This window comes from Hemitrygon akajei, chromosome 11 (genome assembly GCF_048418815.1).
Source record: "Hemitrygon akajei chromosome 11, sHemAka1.3, whole genome shotgun sequence".
Taxonomy (NCBI): Eukaryota; Metazoa; Chordata; class Chondrichthyes; order Myliobatiformes; family Dasyatidae; genus Hemitrygon; species Hemitrygon akajei.
The window spans coordinates 170,922,856-170,944,517 of NC_133134.1; the positions used below are offsets into that span (position 1 = coordinate 170,922,856).

Sequence of the window (21,662 nt, forward strand, 5' to 3'; positions counted from 1 at the left end):
ACATGCGATGAGTTTCCTACAGGAAATTCATACCATCCCAGGAGATGAGTCCACTTGGCTCCTAGAGTGGCAGGGAGGGGTCTACAAGAGCCACCTTAGTTCTAACTTCCAGCCAGAAATTGTAGAAGTCTGAGATATTGTTCCAGGCCGAGGTAAGGGGGAATCCCCAAAGAAAGTCCCTTTATGAGGGAGTTCTTCCCATGTATCTTGGGAATCTGGGGTGGGGGCTGCTGCATAAAGCAGTACCCTGTAACAAGTTCCTTAGTTTGTACACAAACCTCCCCAGTTTGTCACGTCTGCGGGCTGGAGGAGACCATGTACCCTGTGTACATGGAGTGTGCAAGGCCTGCAGCCCCTTTTCGCATATCTGCAAGGGCTGTTCCTCACCTTCTGGTTACACTTTAGCCCCACCCTATTTATATACAGTCATCCAGTAAGGAGGGGTGTTGGAGGGATGAGGATGTCCTTGTCAGCTTGCTCCTGGGCTGGTGAAAACAGCCATCCTTGGGTCTTGGAAGCTGATATCAGAGGGATCTGTCTGGGCTGACTGCCTGGTAATATGTAGGGGGTATGTCTGTGACCAGGTAATTATTTAGAAGGAACACGCAGAGTCTACGGTGACCATAAAGGCGTTCCGGGACCGGTAGGCTCCACAGGGGATTATTGCCATCATTGACAGAGATGGAAACATTTTAGTTTAATGTTGTTAGTCTAGCAATTGTGTTAGCCACTGGTTTGTATATATTGTAGCACTGAATTTATAATAAAGACATTTTGTAAAAACAAAAGGGTCAGTCACAGAGTGAAGCTGCCTCACACCGTCCCATAACATACTCCTGGGGTCAGATACAGAGTGATAGTCCCTCCACACCACCTCATCACATATTCCTGGTGTCAAACAAAGAGTAAATCTCACTCCACACTATCCCATTGCACACAACTGAGTCAGACACAAAGTGAAGCTACCTCCGCACCGTTCGTTTGTTCTCTCTCTCTTTCACTCTCACTCTCTCTCTCACTTTCTCTCACACTTTCACACTCTCTATCTCTCACACTCTCTCACGCTTTCACACTCTCTCACTCTCAAACGCACACACACCCGGGTTCAGACACAAAGTGAAACTCCTACCACATCATCCCATCACACTCTTATGGTCAGACACTGTGAGAAGCTCCCTCTACGCCATTCCATCACATGCTCCCAGGGTCAGACACAAAGTGAAACTCCCACCACACCATTCCATCACACATTCTCATGGTCAGATACTGAAAGCATCTCCCACCACACCATTCCATCACGCACTCCCAGAGTCAGACATAGAGTGAATCTCAGTCTACACTATCCCATCACACACTCCCGCTCCCAGGGTCAGACACAGTGAAGCTCCCTCCACACCGTCCCATTACAGGAAAGATACTGGCATTGATAAAGTAATGGCTTTTTAAGAGACTAGTCAGGCTGCACTTGGGAGTATTGTCAACAGTTTTAGGCCCCATATCTTAGAAAGGATGTGTTGTCATTAGAGATAATCCAGAGGAGGTTCATGAGGATTATTCCGGGAATGAAGGGGTTAATATATGAGGAGCTGGAATTTAGGAGAATGAAGGGGTATTTCATTGAAACCTACTGAATTCTGAAAGGACTAGATAGGGTGGACGTGGAGAGGATCTTTCCTATAGTGGGGGTATCCAGAACTAGAGGGCACAGCCTCAAAATTGAGGGGCGACCTTTCAGAAACAAGGTAAGGAAGAATTTTTTTAGCCAGAGTGTAGCAAATCTGTGGAATGTTCTGCCATTGGAGAAGATCCTGAGAGGCAGGATTTATGAACATTTGGAGAGGTATAATATGATTAGGAATAGTCAGCATGGCTTTGTCAAGGGCAGGTCGTGCCTTACAAGCCTGATTGAATTTTTTGAGGATGTTACTAAACACATTGATAAAGGTAGAGCCATAGATGTAGTGTATATGGATTTTAGCAAGGCATTTGATAAGGTACCCCATGCAAGGTTTATTGAGAAAGTAAGGAGGCATGGGATCCAAGGGGACCTTGCTTTATGGATTCAGGACTGGCTTGCCCACAGAAGGCAATGAGTGTTTGTAGACGGATCATATTCTGCATGGAGGCCGGTGACCTGTGGAGTCCCTCAGGGATCTGTTCTGGGACCCCTACTCTTTGTGATTTTTATAAATGACCTGGATGAGGAAGTGGAGGGATGGGTTAGTAAGTTTGCTGATGACACAAAGTTGGGGGTGTTGTGGATTGTGTGGAGGGCTGTCAGAGGTTACAGCGGGACATTGATAGGATGCAAAACTGGGAAGAGAACTGGCAGATGGAGTTCAGCCCAGATAAATATGAGGCGGTTCATTTTGGTAGGTCAAATATGATGGCAGAATATAGTATTAATGGTAAGACTCGTGGCAGTGTGGAAGATCAGAGGGATCTTGGGGTCCGAGTCCATAGGACACTCAAAGCAGCTACACAGGTTGACTTTGTGGTTAAGAAGGCGTATGGTGTATTGGCCTTCATCAATTATGGGTTTGAGTTTAAGAGCCGAGAGGTAATGTTGCAGCTCTAAAGGACCCTGATACCCCACTTAGAGTACTGTGCTCAATTCTGGTTGCCTTACTACAGGAAAGACATGGAAACCACAGAAAGGGTGCAGATGGAGATTTACAAGGATGTTGCCTGGATTGGGGAGCATGCCCCATGAGAATAGGTTGAGTGAACTTGGCCTTTTCTCCTTGAAGCGACAAAGGATGAGGTGACCTGATAGAGGTGTATAAGATGATGAGAGGCATTGATCATGTGGATAGAGGCTTTTTCCCAGGGCTGAAATAGCTAACAGGAGAGGGCACAGTTTTAAGGTGCTTGGAAGTAGATACAGAGGAGATGTCGGGTAAATTTTTTACGCAGAGAGTGGTGAGTGCGTGGAATGGGCTGCCGGCGACGGGGGTGGAGGTGGAAACGATAGGGTCTTCTAAGAGACTCCTGGATGGCTACATGGAGCTTAGAAGAATAGAGGGCAATGTGTAAAACCTAGATAGTTCTAAGGTAGGGACATGTTCAGCATAGCTTTGTGGACCAAAGGGCCTGTATTGTGCTGTAGGTTTTCCATGTTTTGACGTTTCTAGACTGCAGTGGAGGCCAAATCTGTAAGTACATTTAAGGTGGAAGTTGATAGTTTCCTGATTGATTGGGGCATCAAAGGATACGGCGAGAAGGCAGATGTTTGGGGTTGAGTGGGATCTGGGATCAGCCATGATGGAATAGCAGAGCAGACTCAATGGCTGAATGCCCTAATTCTGCTTCATTAACTTATGATCCTTCCCTAATTAACCTAATTATGGTTAATGCACCATCCCTCACACATTCCTGGGGTCAGACACAGACTGAAGCTCCCTCCATGTCGACCCGTCACACACTCCTGGAGTCAGACACAGAGTGAAGTTCCCTCCACACCATTCCATCACACACTCCTGGAGTCAGACACAAAGTGAAGCTCCCTCCACACTATCCAGTCACACACTCCTGTGGACAGACACAGAGTTAAGCTCCCCCTTCACTGTCCCATCACCCATGCCCATGGTCAAACACAGGGGGAAACTCCCGCTACACCATCCCATCATGCATTGGAAATTTGGAGGATAAGCAGTTTCCCAGAGGGATGCCTAGATCGTGGGCAGAGACAAAAGATGCTCACTCCAAAGACATATGGAGTAGGTTAATAGATCATTGTAAGTTGTTATGGTTAATCAGTATTGTGCCGTTGCTGGGGCAGCATGGCTCAAAGGGCCTGAAGGGTCTATTCTGCAGTGTATTGCTAAAGGAATTAACCAGCAGCGGAGTAAAGTATCACGGTGCATGTTAACGTGTCAATGTGCAAGTGGAGCTCACTGTCATGTTCACAAGTGCCCCTGAGAGCAGCATCACAGAGCATCAGAGAAGCAACACTCACACGAAAAACATCAACTATACACACGATTTTCAAGAAGGGACAAAATTTGATCCAAACAAGAAGCCATAGAAGCATAGAAAACCTACAGCACAATATAGGTCATTTGGCCCACAAAGCTGTACCTTAGAAATGACCTAGGGTTACCCATAGCCCTCTATTTTTCTAAGCTCCATGTACCTGTCCTTTAATGCAGAGTTTTTACACTGGTCAGAGTGTTGTTGCCTTGAGGTGGTGATCAGGGTTGTGCTGTTTGGTTCAAGAACCAAATGGTTGAAGGGAAGTAGCTGTTCCTGAACCTGGTGGTGTGGGACTTCAGGTTTCTGTACCTCCTGCCCGATGAGAACTGCCAGAGGGTAGTGTGGCCCAAATGGTGGGGGTCTTTGATGATGGATGTGGCCCACTTGAGGTAGTGCCTCCTGTAGGTTTGACTGATGGTTGGGGGGGGGGGGGGGGGGAAGTACTGATGATGGGTTGAGCACACTACGCTCTGCAGTTTCTTGTTTCAGTGCATTTGATGGACTGAATGGCCTGTCGGAGGCTGGTCTGGTTGCGTCTGATCCTTGCTGTGTTGGTAAAGCCATGAAAGGATAACACGCAGATCTGAGAAGTGTTCCCAAATAATAAATTCAATATACATATACTGTAATTTATTTATTTATTGTTATTGTGTTTTCTCCTCTTCTGAGTTATCAGCATTGAACTGCTGCTGCTGTTAACAAATTTCAGATCACATGCTGATGATAATAAACCTGATTCTGTATTTTTAATAGTGTGAGTAGGGCAGTGGTCAGAGTAAGGCTTTAAAGATCAACCTTATTTGCTACATGTACACTGGAACATTGAAACGTACAATGAATGTATCTTTTGTATGAACAACCAACACAGTCCAAAGATTGTGCTGCAGGCACCCGTAAGTGTCGCCAGGCTGCCGGCACCAACATGGCCTGCCACAGCAGCAGTGACCCAGGTTCAGTTCCACTGATGTCCACAAGGAGTTTGTTTGATCTCCCTGGGATCGCACAGCTTTCCTCTGGACACTCCAGATGCCAAAGGTGTTCAGTTGTGCACAAGCTATGTTGATGCCAGAAGCAGGGCGACACTTGTGGTTGCTCCCAGCACATCCTCAAACGGTGTTGGTGTTGACCCATTTCAGTGTATGTTTCGATGGAAATATGACAAATAAAGCTGATCTTTAATAAACACGAGATTCTGCAGATGCTGGAAATCCAGAGCAACACACACAGAATGCTGGAGGAACTCAGCAGGTCAGGCAGCATGTGTGTCAAAACATTCACCAGGACTGGAAAGGAAGGGGGTAGAAGTCAGAATCTTGCTTTCTAATCATCCTTTCATTGCCTCACAGGAGGAAAAGCCAAGGAGAAGCTGTCACTCCAGAGTCTTCAGCTGCCTCCCTTCCCCAGTGACCCACTGGAATCCCTCAGTGTCTCACATTACTACACCACGCTGGTTGTCCAGATATCCAGATACATGGAGCAGACAGCCAGCGAGGACACGGAGACGCTGGCTGTCTGCCTGTACCTGAGGGGCATCGTCCGGCTGGCCCAGGGGCAGTGCCTCCAGGCCCTGTTGGACTTCCAGAACCTGGAGAAGATCGACATGAATGCCTTCCCACTGGAGCTGGTAAAACAGACACTGGAGCAGATGAGTGCGGAGGAGCTGCGTGGCGTGCAGGAGACTGAGGAACTGCAGGGTCTGCTTCACGATATCATGGAGAAACACTGGGACCGGGCGCAGCCCGAGCAGAGCGTCAAGGACTTTGAGCTGCCCCGTGTCCCTCTCAACGAGCAGGACTTCGCTGTCCACATCCAGGCCGCTGGTCTTGTCAGCAACCCCAGCACCATCAACACTCTCTTCAAAATCCTTTCCGATGGTAAGTCACTGGAGACGTAGTGTTGTGGAACAAAGAAGTGGCAGACAAGCTAAATAAGTATTTCACATTAGTCTTCACTGTGGAAGACACTAGCAGTGTGCCAGATATTCAAGAGTGTCGAGAGAGAAGTGAGTGTAGCTGCTATTAGTAAAGAGAAGGTGCTTGGAATGTTGGAAGCTGTGAAGGTAGATAAATCACTGGGATCAGATGGACTACACCCTCGCGTTGGTTGAAGAGGTTAGTAATGATCTTTCAAGAATCACTAGGTTCTGGAATAGTTCCGGACGACTGGAAAATTGCAAATGTCAGTCCACTCTTCAGAAGGGAAAGAAGCAGAAGAGAGGAAATTATAGGCCAGTTAGCCTATATATGTTGGGAAGATGTTGGAGTTCCTTATTAAGGATGAGGTTTCAGGGTACTTGGAGGCACATGATAAAGTAAACCAAGGTGTAGGCTGGTGACTCATGGTGTGCTGCAGGGGTTGGTGTTGGGTCTGCTTCTTTTCACATTATATGTCAAAGAGTTGGATGAAAGAATTGATGGCTTTGTGGCCAAGTTTGCGGATAATGTGAAGATAGGTGGAGGGACAGGTAGTGTTGAGAAAGCAGAACTTAGACAGATTGAGAAAATGGGCAAAGAAGTGGCAGATAAGACCGTAAGATATAGGAACAGAGTAGGGCCATTTAGCCTATCAATTCTACTCTGCCATTTCATCATGGCTTATCCAATTTTCCTCTCAGTCCTAATCTCTTGCCTTCTCCAGGTATCTCTTCATGCCCTGATCAATGAAGAATCTATCAACCTCTGCCTTAAATATACATAAATATTTGGCCTCCACAGCTGCCTGTGGCTAAGAATTCCATAGATTCACCATTCACTGGCTAAGGAAATTCCTCCCCTTCTCCATTCTAAAAGGACGCCCCTCTATTCTGAGGCTGTGTCTGCTCATCTTAGACTCTCCCACCATAGGAAACACCCTCGCCACATCAACTATATTTTTTAAACACAGAAAATTCAAAATTCAGAGGTGCAAAGGGATTTGGAAATCCTTGTGCAGGTTTCCCAAAAAGTTAACTTGCAGTTTGAATAGTGATGAAGGCAAATGAAATGTTAAATTTATTTTGAGTGGACTAAATTGTAAGAACAACGATGAGATGCTGAGGCTTTTTAAGACATTGGTCAGACCAGTATTGTGAACAGTTTTGGGCCCCTTATTTAAGGAGAGATGTACTGGTGTTGTAGAGGATCCAGAGGATGTTTCGAGACTTGGGGGTGTTGTGGATAGTGTGGAGGGATGTCAGAGGTTACAGCGGGACAGCGACAGGATGCAAAAATGGGCTGAGAAGTGACAAGATGTTCAACCCAGGTAAGTGTAAAGTGGTTCATTTTGGTAGGTCAGATATGATGGCAGAATATAGTATTAATGGTAAGACTCTGGCAGTGTGGAGGATCAGAGGGATCTTGGGATCCGAGTCCAAAGGACACTCAAAGCTGCTGAGCAGGTTGACTCTGTTGTTAAGAAGGTATATGGTGCATTGGCCTTCATCAATCGTGGGATTGAGTTTAAGAGCAGAGAGGTAATGTTGCAACTGTATAGGACCCTGGTCAGACCCCACTTGAAGTACTGTGCTCAGTTCTGACCGCCTCACTACAGGAAGGATATGGAAACCATAGAAAGGGTGCAGAGGAGATTTACAAGGATGTTGCCTGGATTGGGGAGCATGCCCCATGAGAATAGGTTGAGTGAACTTGGCCTTTTCTCCTTGAAGTGACAAAGGATGAGGTGACCTGATAGAGGTGTATAAGATGATGAGAGGCATTGATCATGTGGATAGAGGCTTTTTCCCAGGGCTGAAATAGCTAACAGGAGAGGGCACAGTTTTAAGGTGCTTGGAAGTAGATACAGAGGAGATGTCGGATAAATTTTTTACGCAGAGAGTGGTGAGTGCGTGGAATGGGCTGCTGGTGACAGTGGTGGAAGTGGATATGATAGGGTCTTTTAAGAGACTCCTGGATAGGTACATGGAGCTTAGAAAAATAGAGGGCTATATGTAACCCTGGGTAATTTCCAAAGTAAGTACATGTTTGGCACAGCATTATGGGCTGAAGGGCCTGTATTGTGTGGTAGGTTTTCTATGTGTTTCAATGAGAGTAATTCCAGGAATGAAAGGGTTAATGTATGAGGAGCGCTTGATGGCTCTGTACCTGCTGGAATGGGGGGGGGGGATCTCACTGAAACCTATAAGCTATTGAAAAGCCTAGATAGAGTGGATGCGGAGAGAGTCTAGGACCAGAGAACACAACCACAGAACAGATCGGGGATCCCAACCTGGGGTTCAAGGACCCCTTGGTTAATGGTGGGGGTTTGCGGCATAAAAAAGGTTAGGAACCCCGGTATAGAGTGATGTCCATTTAGAACAGAGATGAGAAGGTATTTCTTCAGCCAGAGGGTGATGAATCTGTAAAATTCATCGCCACAGGCAAGTGGGGAGGCCAAGTCATTGGGACTACTTAAAATAGAGGTTGATAGGTTCCTGATTAATAAGGGTGTCCAAGGGTTATGGGGAGAAGGCAGAAGAATAGGGTTTAGAGGAATAATGGATCAGAGCAGACTCGATGGGCCCAGGGGCCCAATTCTGCTCCAATGCTTTATGGTCTTATAAAATCTCAATATAGTCAGGGGTGCGTCTGTTTGTCCTTTTGCCCTGTGTTCACTCCATTGGGGGAGGGAGGGCTAGGGGTGTAGGTGTAGCCTGATCACAGGCTGTCTATGGAGAGGTCACTCGAGGATGAGGTTGTCTCAATCACCAGGCCGGACATTTGGAGTAAGGTGCCTCGATCACTGTGGGGGGAAGGCGATGTGCCTCATTCACCGGGGGTGTAACACTTGAGGGTGATGGTGCCTCGATCACCAGGATTAGGATACTCAAGGACAATGCACCTCAGTCACTGGGGATGTAACACTCAACGGTGAGGGGGCCTCGATCAAGGGGGGTGGAATACTCAAGGGTGATCTGCCTTGATCACTGGGGATGTAACACTCGAGGGTGAGAGTGCCACAATCACGAGGTGGGGGGACTATTCGAGAGCAATATGCTTCAGTCACCAGAAACAGGACATGCTGAAGATGGACTCAGCACTGATTGGCCATCTGTTCTTTCACTCCGTGCAGAGACACCCAAACGGGGAAAATCCACAAAGGAAAAGAAAAAAATAAAATAAAATAAAGTGTCAGCAAACTCCTGTAAAGCCAGAGCTGCCGACCTCTCTGTGCCTCTGTGTGTGACCTCTCCCTCTCTCTCCGTGTTACCTCTTCTTCCTCTCTGACTGACCTGTTCCTTCTCTTGTCCAGCTCCATGTGACCTGTCCCTCCACTCCCTCTCCATGTGACCTCTCCCTTCTCCTCTTCCTCTCCGTGACCTGTCCCTCCATTCCCTCTCCACATGACTTCTTCCTCCTCCTCCCTGTGACCTCATCCTGCTCTCCTCCCTCTCTCTCCTCTTCAACCTCGCTTACGTACCTGTAATGGTTTAAATGAACCAGCAGCAATAGACCACGTCTGGTCTGGTTTTGATGTTAAAACCACTATCTTTATTAGTATCTACTTAATATAGCGACTTAAACAAAAAAAATCAAAAGTGAACAGTGTTATGAGTATACATATGTGTAAGTATAACTTCCAAACTCTTGAGCTCAGGGACACTAGGCTTATAATCTTGAGATGGTAAGATATGAAAGTTCAGTTCATCCACGGATTAAATGATGTGAGAGAGATATTTGTAATCCAGGGTGAATGTTGAGAGAAGGCATTTATGTCGTATTCCACAGGTTCCACGGTGGTAAAACAGGATAACAATCACTGTAGGTATTATCCATCGTCGTTCCAAATCCATTTACGAATTATCACCAATAGTGGCTTATCACAGGGGTACCGTCTTCAAAGGGAACTACCACCCAGGAAAGGGTTAACACATATGTAGATTCCACAAGGTTGCCCCAATCACACAACAGGATAGCCACTTATCGATGTGCTGGGTCAATGCTCAACCCACCCTTGTGGGCACTCGAAAGTTCCAACCAGTGACCCCTTAGTCACTGGCTTCCTTCCATTGTCCGACTCCCACTGCGACTGACTGTGTGTGAGTGAGAGTCCTTGCTTAAATCAAAACAAGCTGCAGAGTCAAATAGTTCCGCCCCTCTCTCTCTTAGTAATAACAGTCCACGGCAAGATAAACCAAGGGGTTCATCACACTTTACCATGTGATCTCTCCCTCCCTCCTCCCTCTCCATTTGACCTCCCCTCCTTCCTCTCCATGTGACCTCTCCTCCATCTACTTCTACTACTCCCTCTCCGTGTGACCTCTCTTCCCTCTCGTCCCCTCCCTCTCAGTGTGACCTCTCTTCCCTCTCTCTCGTCCCCTCCCTCTCAGTGTGACCTCTCCCTCCTCTCCTCACTTACCTCTCTCTCCCTCTCCTTATAACCACTCCCTCTCTTCTTCCCTGTCTGTGTGACCTCTCCTCATTCTCCATGAAGAATGTTCCCCAGGAACACATCCGATGTCCTGAATCTGGATGAAGCCCCTCCCTCTACTTGCCCCTTCCTTCTGCCCCCTTGAGGCCCTCCCCATATTTCTCTCCCTCAGCTCCATTGTCCCTCTGCTGTCCTTCACTGTGGCCCCCCCTTCCTTGTCCGCCTGCCCCTCCATCCTTGCTCCCAGTGCCCCTTCCTCTCCGTCCATTACCTCTACTCCAAGATTCCTTCCCAATCCCCTCCCCATATTCTTTCCTGCTACCAGCCACCAATCATTGATGTTTGTGGGATCCTGCTATGCACCCTATGGCCACTGGTCTTGTCAACACATCAGCAGTGCATGTTGGGAGGAAGTGTCACTGGGGCAGGGAGGGGATGTCTTGGCTGGTGGGGGGGAGAAGATTTTCTCTCACCTCACTGCCAGTGCTATTGATGGGGTCTGAGCTAGGGACAGACAGATGTCCCTTTCACAGTTCCAGCACTAGAGATCCAGCATTTGCTGGAAATCCAGAGCAACACACACAAAGTGCTGCAGGAACTCAGAAGGTCAGGCAGCATCTATGGAGAGGAATAAAAAGCCAACATTTCAAGCAGAGAAAGGAAGTGGGTTGGAAGAGATAAGAGGGTTGGGGGGGGGGGGTTGAGGAGAACAAGCTGGATGATGATAGGTTGATAGGCGAAGCCAGATGGATGGGAGGGGGGTGAAGTATAAAGCTGGGAGGTGATGGATGAAAAAGGTAAAGCTGGAGAGGGAGGAATCTGATAGGAGAGGAGGGTTGACCATGGGAGGGGCACACCAGGGGGAGATGATCACAGGTGAGGGGCAGAGGTAAGAGGCCAGAGTGGGAAATGAAAAGGGGGAAGGGGGAAAGGGAAAAATAGCCAGAAGTCAGTGGAATCAATGTTCATGCCATCAGGTTGGAGACTAGTTAGGTCGTCCATTCTACTGGTGGAACCAGCGGGTCCAGGGCTCAGGCACAGATGCTGTCAGCGTAATTCCAGAGCCTCTCCCTCTCTTTAACCACACTGTGCCCCTAATGCAGTCTGACCAGCGCTTTGTACAATGGCAATGGGGCTCCCACCTCCCAGCCTCAGTACGTGAGGGTAATTGTGCAGAAAACCCTTTGCTGCTCTATCCGCCTGTGTCAGGGACCATAAACTGGGTGCCTGTGTCCATCCACACACCCTGACCCTAATGGAAATCTTGAGAAACACACACAAAATGCTGGAGGAACCCAGCACATCAGGCAGCATCTATGGAAGGGAATAAACATTCAACTTTTTGGGCCAAGGGTTGGAAAAGAAATGGGTGGGGGGGAGGCCACACCTCATTCCATCTGGGTAGCCTCCAACCTGAGAGGCTTTACATCGATCTCTGCAACTTCTCGTAATTTCATAAACCCCTCACCCCAAAGGGTCTCAGCCTGAAACGTTGACTGTTCATTCATTTCATCAATGCTGCCTGACCTGCTGAGTTTGTGTACCGTTTACTGTAAATGTCCTGCTGGCACTTGGCGAACAAAAACCGTTGGATGCATCTAGAGCAGCAGCCTGTTCCAAGCAGGGAGAGAGGTGACAGGGTTTGCGGCTGGTGTCCACCATTTTCCCTAACACCAGGGAGGTCGATGGAGTCTCATATCAGAGGACACAGCTTCAGAACAGAGGGATGTCTCTTTAGAACAGAGATGTGGAGGAATGTCTTTTGCCAGAGGGTGGTGAGTTTGTGGAATTCATTGCCAAAGTTGGCATTGGAGGCCAAGTCATTGGTATATTTAAAGTGAAGGTTGATAGGATCCTGATTAATCAGGGTGTCAAAGGTTACGGGGGGGGGGAGGCAGGAGAGTAAGGTTGAAATGGATAATAAATCAGCCATGGCAGAAGGGGAGAGCAGACTCGATGGGCCAAGTGGCCTAATTCTGCTCCTATATTTTATGGTCTAATACCCTTAGCCACTTCCTCTCGCACCCCTTTCCACAGGGTGGAAAAGTTTCCCCTCAAACTGAGCAGAGCTTGCTCTTGATCTCTGCTCTGTAAAGGATTGGGGAATGTCTCCTGTGTCTGGTGAATGATGCTGCTCACTGCTGTCAAACAGTCAGGCACTGAAAGCAAAAGGTGAAGGTGATACTCAGCAGGTCAGGCAGCATCCTTGGGGAAAGAAGCTGAGCTTACTTTTCATGTTGGTGACTCCTTCAGGAGTGGAAGAGTGAGAAGTTGGTCCTTTCCTCATTGCTGCTCTCTGACCTGTTGGCAATTCATCGCACATCCTGTTTTTACTTCAGCTGTCTTCCTCAATAGAGGATTGGCCAGAGAGAGAGGGACTGTCTCCCGTGCTGGGTGGTGACGGAGCCTAGACCTGGGGGAAGAAGATTAGCCTCCAAGCAGTCTGTCTGTGTGGTCAGGGAAGCTTCCTCTCACACATAAAGGTGGGGAGGGGGAGGTGGTCAGATCCCTCACCCCGAACATGGTGTGAATATTGGGGAACATGAGTTCTCCCATGGAGGTGAGGGCAGTAATTTGTGGAGGAAACAATTTTAACGTACATTCATGATTGCACCATCTGGCCTTGTTCTGTTCCTGTGTAATAGGTTTGAGGGGCAGCGTCCTCCTGTGTCCCTGTGACCCAGGGCAGAAAGCTGTGAAAACCCTGGTGGACTGAATGGCTTCTTTCTCCTCTGGTAGAGTTTACAACATGCACCGTACAGCATAGAAACTGACCATTCAGCCTGCAATGTCCTGATCTAAATCAGCTAATGATACCTCATCGCTTCTGCTTGCCCACTGTCCGTATCACTCCCCTCTCAGCACATCCATGTGTCTATCTCAGAGCCTCTTAAACACCTCTATAGTATCTGCCTCCACTATCCCCTCACATCTCCTTTGAAATTACCCCCCTCACCTTAAATGCATTCCCTCTGGTATGAAACATTTCACCCCTGGGATAAAAATGCCAGCTGTGCACTCTCTTTCTCTGTCTCTCAGACTTACAAACCTCTATTAGACCTCCCCTCGGCTGCCATTGCTCCAGAAACTACAATCCAATTTGTCCAACCTCTCATTAGAACAATGCTCTCTAATCCAGGCAAATCTCTTCTGCAGTTTCTCCAAAGCCTTAACATCCTCCCTGTGATGGGACAACCAGAACTGTACTCAATACTCCAGATGAGACCTAACCAGAGTTTCATAAAGCTGCAATACAACTCAACTCAATGCCTCGATTAATAAAAGCAAGCATACCATATGCTATCTTAACCACCCTATCAACCTGGAATCCAAGATCCCTCTCCTCATCAACACTGTAACAGTGTACTGTCTCTTTGCATTTGACCTACCAAGGTGACTCTTGAACTCAGTGCCTTGACTGATAAGGACAAGTGGGTGAGTACCTCTCTGTATTTTACTGCACATTCTGGTGTGATTCTACACTGGCATCCTCACATCAGACATTACTGTCTGGTTATTGAGTCCATCTTCCCCACAACATCCTGGTGTGATTCTACACTGGCGTCACAGACAGTATCCTCACATCAGGCATTACCGTCTGGTTATTGAGTCCATCTTCCCCACAACATCCTGGTGTGATTCTACACTGGCGTCACAGACAGTATCCTCACATCAGACATTACCGTCTGGTTACTGATTCCATCTTCCCCACAACATCCTGGTGTGATTCTACACTGGCGTCCTCACATCAGACATTACTGTCTGGTTACTGATTCCATCTTCCCCACAACATCCTGGTGTGATTCTACACTGGCATCCTCACATCAGACATTACCGTCTGGTTACTGATTCCATCTTCCCCACAACACCCTGGTGTGATTCTACACTGGCATCCTCACATCAGACATTACCGTCTGGCTACTGATTCCATCTTCCCCACAACATCCTGGTGTGATTCCACACTGGCGTCCTCACATCAGACATTACCGGCTGGTTACTGATTCCATCTTCCCCACAACACCCTGGTGTGATTCTACACTGGCGTCCTCACATCAGACATTACCGTCTGGTTACTGATTCCATCTTCCCCACAACACCCTGGTGTGATTCTACACTGGCGTCCTCACATAAGACATTACCGTCTGGTTACTGATTCCTTCTTCCCCACAACATCCTGGTGTGATTCTACACTGGCGTCCTCACATCAGACATTACCGTCTGGTTACTGATTCCATCTTCCCCACAACATCCTGGTGTGATTCTACACTGGCGTCCTCACATCAGACATTACCGTCTGGTTACTGATTCCATCTTCCCCACAACATCCTGGTGTGATTCTACACTGGCGTCCTCACATCAGACATTACCGTCTGGTTACTGATTCCATCTTCCCCACAACATCCTGGTGTGATTCTACACTGGCATCCTCACATCAGACATTACCGTCTGGTTAGTGATTCCATCTTCCCCACAACATCCTGGTGTGATTCTACACTGGCATCCTCACATCAGACATTACCGTCTGGTTAGTGATTCCATCTTCCCCACAACATCCTGGTGTGATTCTACACTGGCGTCACAGACAGTATCCTCACATCAGTCATTACCATCTGGTTAGGTGCAGCATCCTCTCACAATGTATACAAACTACAGTCAGGTCAGTTGAAAAGGTCATCGGCTGCAGTCTACCATCACTGCAGGGCTTGTATGTGTCTGAGAAAGAAGTGGGCAGGAAAAGTCACTGTGGACACTACCCACCCTGCAAACTGCCTTTTCCAAAAGCTCCCTTCTGCAAAGTGCTATCAGGTTATTACAACAAAAACTTTACACCAACTTAAAAGTTTCCTTCCTAGCGAGTTAATCTGATCAACCATTCCAGTTAACACACCCCACAATCCCCCTTTCTTATTACCCCATCACTTCACTTTAAAGCACTGTTTTTCATGCTGTTTACATTGTAAGTACTTGTTGGTATTGATGTATCTTTGCACATTGTATTCCATTATCTATCCTTGAACCTCTGACTTTATATCATTCTTCCTTCTTTGTGATTGTTGAATGTTGTTCTTTGTGCCAATGCATCAGCAAATTTCCAGTGCACGTAAATGTATATAGTGAGTAAAGTTGATCCCTGATCCTTGGGCCCCAAGGGCCGAGTGATGTCCAATTCGACCTGTTCCTCTGAGACATCTACTTGCTTGCTCTGCAGGGCAGCCGAAAATGGTGAATCCGAAGATGTTCAACGAGCTGTACTCACACTGGAAGAAGATGAAATCAGAGGTGGACAGTGTCGTGCTGGATCCTGAGGTAGACATGAAGCTGCTGGAGAGTGAGCAGGTGTCTCTGGTGTCCACCCCGGTGAAGACCAACTGTGGGCAGGGTCGCCTGGTACTGAGTCAGAAACGGCTCAGCCTTCTAATGGACGCAGACCCCCATTTCAAGGAGATTGCACGTTTACGGGATATTGAGGTAGGACTCAGGGTGACGCTGGAGCCTCAGACCCCAGACTGTGGAGCAGTTACAAGTTTCCAGTTCCTATTTATATATCCCATGTACACTCTGTGGCCAGTTAATTAGGTAGAGTGTATATTGGTGACCTGCTGCTGTACACCACTCACCAAGGTTCAACGTGTTGTGCATTCAGAGATGCTCTTCTGCACACCACTGGTGAAAATCATGGATATTTGAGTTCCTGTCAGTTTAAACCAGCCTGGCCATTCTCCTCTGACCTCTCTCATTAACAAGGCATTTTCACCTGCAGAACTGCCGCTCAGAGTAACCACTCGGGGTTCAATCAAAAGTGCATTTTTTTGTGTTGTAAGTGTTTTTTCACTGCTGGTACTGCAGGACTGATCATCAGCGATGGAGCTGGTCTTATTTTGTAATTGTTGTGTTGTCGCTGGGACTTGTTGTGACAATCTGACAAATGGAGTGAGTGATTATCTTGGGCGTGTTTATTGGGATTGCAAGACCCTGTTGGACATTGGTAATTTTGCAAGTCCATTCATTGGTAAGACATACAGCAGGTGAGCTGCAATGCCTCGGTTGTGCTGAGGACTAGGCCTTCGCCGTGGGGTTGCCTTGGAAACAGCGGCCTGTTGCATGTGCCCAGGGGTGAGAGCAGGGGCCTCTGTTGGGTGCATTGGAATCGTGCTAGGTTGGGAGCTGACCCTCCTGCCAGTGCTCCCCTCCCCTAGTTTGGTGCTGCTCTCCAGTGTTTGCTCGGTGCTGCTCTCCAGTGTTTGCTTGGTGCTACCCTCTGGTGTTTGCTCAGTGCTGCCCTCTGGTGTTCGCTCAGTGCTGCCCTCTGGTGTTCCCTTGGTGTTGCACTCCGGTGTTCGCTCGGTGCTGCTCTCCGGTGTTCGCTCGGTGCTGCTCTCCGGTGTTCCCTTGGTGCTGCTCTCCGGTGTTCGCTCAGTGCTGCCCTCCGGTGTTCCCTCAGTGCTGCTCTCCGGTGTTCGCTCAGTGCTGCTCTCCGGTGTTCACTCAGTGCTGCCCTCTGGTGTTCGCTCAGTGCTGCCCTCCGGTGTTCCCTTGGTGTTGCACTCCGATGTTCGCTCAGTGCTGTCCTCTGGTGTTTGCTCAGTGCAGCCCTCTGGTGTTCGCTCGGTGCTGCTCTCCGGTGTTCGCTCGGTGCTGCTCTCCGGTGTTCCCTCGGTGCTGCTCTCCGGTGTTCGCTCGGTGCAGCCCTCTGGTGTTCACTCGGTGCTGCCCTCCGGTGTTCGCTCGGTGCAGCCCTCTGGTGTTCGCTCGGTGCTGCCCTCCGGTGTTTGCTCGGTGCAGCCCTCTGGTGTTCACTCGGTGCTGCTCTCCGGTGTTCGCTCGGTGCTGCTCTCCGGTGTTCGCTCGGTGCAGCCCTCTGATGTTCGCTCGGTGCTGCTCTCCGGTGTTCGCTCGGTGCTGCTCTCCTGTGTTCGCTCGGTGCAGCCCTCTGGTGTTCACTCGGTGCTGCCCTCCGGTGCTCGCTCGGTGCTGCCCTCCGGTGTTCGCTCGGTGCTGCCCTCCGGTGTTCGCTCGGTGCAGCCCTCTGGTGTTTGCTCGGTGCTGCTCTCCGGTGTTCGCTCGGTGCTGCTCTCCGGTGTTCGCTCGGTGTAGCCCTCCAGTGTTCGCTCGGTGCTGCTCTCCGGTGTTCACTCGGTGCTGCTCTCTGGTGTTTGCTCGGTGCTGCTCTCTGGTGTTCGCTCAGTGCTGCTCTCTGGTGTTCGTTTGGTGCTGCCTTCTGCTCAATCTGGGGATGTGCTGGGGCAGCCCACAAGTGTCGCACATTCCATCATCCACTTGGCATGTTCACAATGTTCATCAGAACAACACAAACAACAGTAAAACAATCCCTTCTCTATCTCTCTCTTTCTCTCTTATATACACACACACACACACACACACTCTCTCTCTCTCTCACACACACACACACACACACACACACACACACACACACACACACACACACACACACACACACACACACACACACACACACACACACACACACACACACACACACACACACACACACACACACACACACACCTCCAGCTCCGAGAGTCCTTGGCCCTGGACTCTCAGACCCAGCACAATGCACATCTCAGCTGGGCGCCATCTTGACTTGGAAAAGTATGGGAACAATTCACAACAATGTTACTGGGACTGGATAAGACCATAGACATAGGAACAAACTTAGGCCATTCGGCCCATCAAGTCTGCTTTGCCATTCCATCATATCTGATTTATTATCCTTCTCAACTCCATTCTCCTGTCTTCTCCCTGTAACCATTGATGCCCTGACTAATCAAGAACCTGTCAGCCTCTGCTTTAAATATACCCAAAGCCTTGGCCTTCACAGCCGTCTATGGCAGTCAATTCCACAGATACACCACCCTCTGGTTAAGGAAATTCCTCCTCATCTCTGTTCTAAATGGATGTCCCTCTATTCTGAAGCTGTGCCCGCTGGTCCTAGACTTCCCCACTATAGGAAACAGCCTCTTTACATCCACTCTATCGAGGCCTTTCAATACTTGATAGGTTTCAGTGAGATCCCCCCTCATTCTTCTAAACTCCAGTGAGCACAGGCCCAGAGCCCTCAAATGCTGCTCCTGTGTTAACCCGTTCAATCCAGAGATCATCCTCATGAACCTCCCTTGAACCCTCTCCAATGCCAACGCATCCCTCCTTAGATGAGGGGCCCAGGGCTGCTCCAAATGCAGCCTGTCTGTCAGGCCTCTCCTCATTTCAAAACCCCATGGATTAGTTTAGTAAGTTTCCTCTAACACATTCATACCCTAAAAGAAGGTGGTCAGTGTTATACACAGACAGGCACTTAGCTGTGCACACGCATACATGTATGTATGTATGTGTGTGTATGTGTACCAACTTATGTACTTATACATATATGTACATATACACAGGTATGTACACGTACACACGCACACTCACAGATGTACACATACACACACGTGCACACCCATGTTTCCCCGTACACTCCTGCATGTACACATGTACAGGGTGAGGGTTGTTTTCTGGTGGCACCTCCCCTGACATGGTGTGTGTGTTCTCAGGAGGTGGAGCCAGTTCTGTCCACGTCTGGCATCCCCCGCAAGATGACCAGCCTGAGGATCAAAGTCCGGGGCAGGAAGGAGCCGTTTGTGCCAAACCTGAAGTCAGAGTGCGACGTCTGGAAGGTTCTGATCCGTGAGCTGCGCGCTGGCAAGGAGCTGGCTGAGCGGCACAAGGTGAGGGCGGGAGGTGGGGACGGGACTGGTGAGGGCAGGGGGGGATGCTGTGTTGTGCTGTCTGACAGACTCTCTCCCTCTCTCCCTCAGGACCCTCAATATGACCAGCAAGCCCTCAGTAACATCCAGCTGATCCACGCTATGTCCAAGTGTGACTTCCACATGCGAACCAGCCACGCTATCCACATGATGGCCCAGCTTGATCGCACCGTTTCCGAGGGTGAGGTTCTGAGACCCCAAACTCCCCCTCACCACTGACTGCACACAGCAAACGCCTTCGTTTACATGCCGCCTGTTGCAGCCTGGCCTGACTCTGACCCATCCCCATATATTTCACAAAAATATAACAGCTTATTTACATCACGAATACACGGTACAAACATTCAGTATTTACCAGACAAGTGAGTACAGTGCATTCAAATTAAAAATAAACAATAAAATACCATTGGGGGGGCCACCACTCACGGAAATCCCCCAGCGTGCTCCCTCTCCAAGGTCAGCCGGGCTTGGATGTATCCTTGGAAAAGGGCAGGCGGTCGGCCCGGCTGCCGCCAGACCCGTGAATGTCCATCTTGGCCCGGCCCAGGACCAAGCCCACCAGGGTATCCTCCTCTCGCCCGCCTCTGCCGAACTGGGTGCCCGTAGATGAGGAGTGAGGGACTAAAGTGCAGGCAGAACCTCAGCAGCAGCTCCTGAGAAACTCAAAGAGTGGCTGCAACCTCTCACACTCCATGTACAGGTGGTACGCCTGTGTACGCCTCCCGCCCACAGAATGGAAAAGCTGGATGGGGTGTCAGTGAACCTGCTCAGGAATCTTGTATGGTACCGCGCGATGCAACACCTTCCACCCCAGGACCCCAACGTACAGGGGAAGCACCTCCTCCGCTGTCAGATGGTAACATGGCGTGTCCAGTTGGCAGAGCAAGGGTAGGAACTGGAACGTGTGTAGCAACAGCCACACAAGAAACACTTTGGAGTGTTGTGGATCGGCACGGTGGGCATCCCAGAGAGACGGCTCACGTTGTGCGGGACCCTCTCCCGCGTGGTCTCCCGAGGCCTGGGTCCGACGCGCACATTGGTCTGTGGTGGTGCCTGAATCCCGCGCCCTCCCGACCCACACCGTACTATGAATGGGACCGGTCTCCCAGCAACCAGAGCATCATTCCCTTACAGCCCAGGAGCACCCTGCCCCAATGAGGCCAGACCCCAAACCTGCCACAGTCCCCGACAGAAACGGGGTAGATCCCTCAGAGCGGCACGGCCGATGCCGTCCGCCGGGATCCGCGTGTCCTCCTGCAGGCAGAGTGTGACTTTCCCTCCGTACCGCCATTCGCACAGTGCGATGACCTGGAGTTGTGGCAGTTATGGTGAGCTCAGTGTGTGGACCAAGGGCTGATGTCCACGGACAGTGACCATACATACTCTCTCCCCTCAGTGTCGCCCAACATCCCGAAGGTGACCACGGACGCCCTGAAGCACACCCTACACCTCTTGGACTCCGCATCTTCCCCCTGTTCTGTTATTGTCTTGCTCTACCTGCCTGGTAAGTCGCCGACGTTTTCCCTGGAAACGCTGTTCCCATGGGACAGGTTTACATCTGTGCCTGACCCCTCCCTTCCTGCATTTGCCCCGATCCCCTTATCTCTCTCAGACTCTGAAATTCTCTCTACCTCAACCTCAGGTCACCACCTCTGTCCAAGACAGAGAATTCCAAATGTTCCCACCCTACTCTCCCTGCCCCCACCCCAACCCACTTCCTTCACCCTCACCATCTCCTTAACCCTCTCGTCTCCCTCACCCATCAGCTCCACTCACTTTCCCATCACCATCCATTCACCCATCTCCCTTCCACTCTGCCTTCCTTCTCTCCATCTCCCCTCAGCTCCTTTTCTTCCCCATCTCCTCATCCCTCCTCCCACCCTACAAGCCAATGCAAGTTGCCCTCTGATCCTTCCCTCACCTCTCACTACACCCCCGCACTCTCTCCCCCCATGATCTATGTGCCCGCTCAGAAGTTATGGCACCTCAGACGTTCAGACCTTCTTCCATCCTCTGTCCCGAATGGGTGGGGGGGGGGGGGGGTTGGCGAGGTTGTTGCACGGTGACTGATGCTGTAAAACTCTGTGTGTGTGTGTGTGTGTGTGTGTGTGTGTGTGTGTGTGTGTGTGTGTGTGTGTGTGTGTGTGTGTGTGTGTGTGTGTGTGTGTGTGTGTGTGGTGGTGTTTGCTTGTATGGGTGTGTGTGTGTGGTGCGAGTGTGTGTGTTTGTGCGTGATATAATGTTTGTGTGTGTGTGTATACAGTGGCATGCAAAAGTTTGGGCATCCCTGGTCAAATTTTCTGTTACTGTGAATAGCTAAGCGAGTAAAAGATGACCTGATTTTCAAAAGGCATAAAGTTAAAGATAACACATTTCTTTAATATTTTAAGCAAGATTACGTTTTTATTTCCATCTTTTACAGTTTCAAAATAACAAAAAAGGAAAAGGGCCCGAAGCAAAAGTTTGGACACCCTGCATTGTCAGTACTTAGTAACACCCCCTTTGGCAAGTCTCATAGTTGTTAACACTTTCTGTAGCCAGCTAAGAGTCTTTCAATTCTTGTTTGGGGGATTTTCA

The 21,662-nt window shown here is 49.3% G+C and overlaps 1 protein-coding gene across 2 annotated transcripts in view; it reads left to right on the forward strand.

The window, feature by feature from the left end:
- LOC140736282 (DENN domain-containing protein 3-like) overlaps nucleotides 1-21,662 on the forward strand; it is a 132,428-nt gene that overhangs the window by 95,626 nt on the left and 15,140 nt on the right. For both annotated transcript variants that reach the window (XM_073062241.1, XM_073062242.1), the window contains exons 14-18: nucleotides 5,322-5,849; nucleotides 15,530-15,789; nucleotides 18,873-19,046; nucleotides 19,137-19,266; nucleotides 20,482-20,589. In XM_073062241.1, the coding sequence (XP_072918342.1) occupies nucleotides 5,322-5,849; nucleotides 15,530-15,789; nucleotides 18,873-19,046; nucleotides 19,137-19,266; nucleotides 20,482-20,589 (1,200 nt within the window). The remainder of the gene's footprint in view (nucleotides 1-5,321; nucleotides 5,850-15,529; nucleotides 15,790-18,872; nucleotides 19,047-19,136; nucleotides 19,267-20,481; nucleotides 20,590-21,662) is intronic.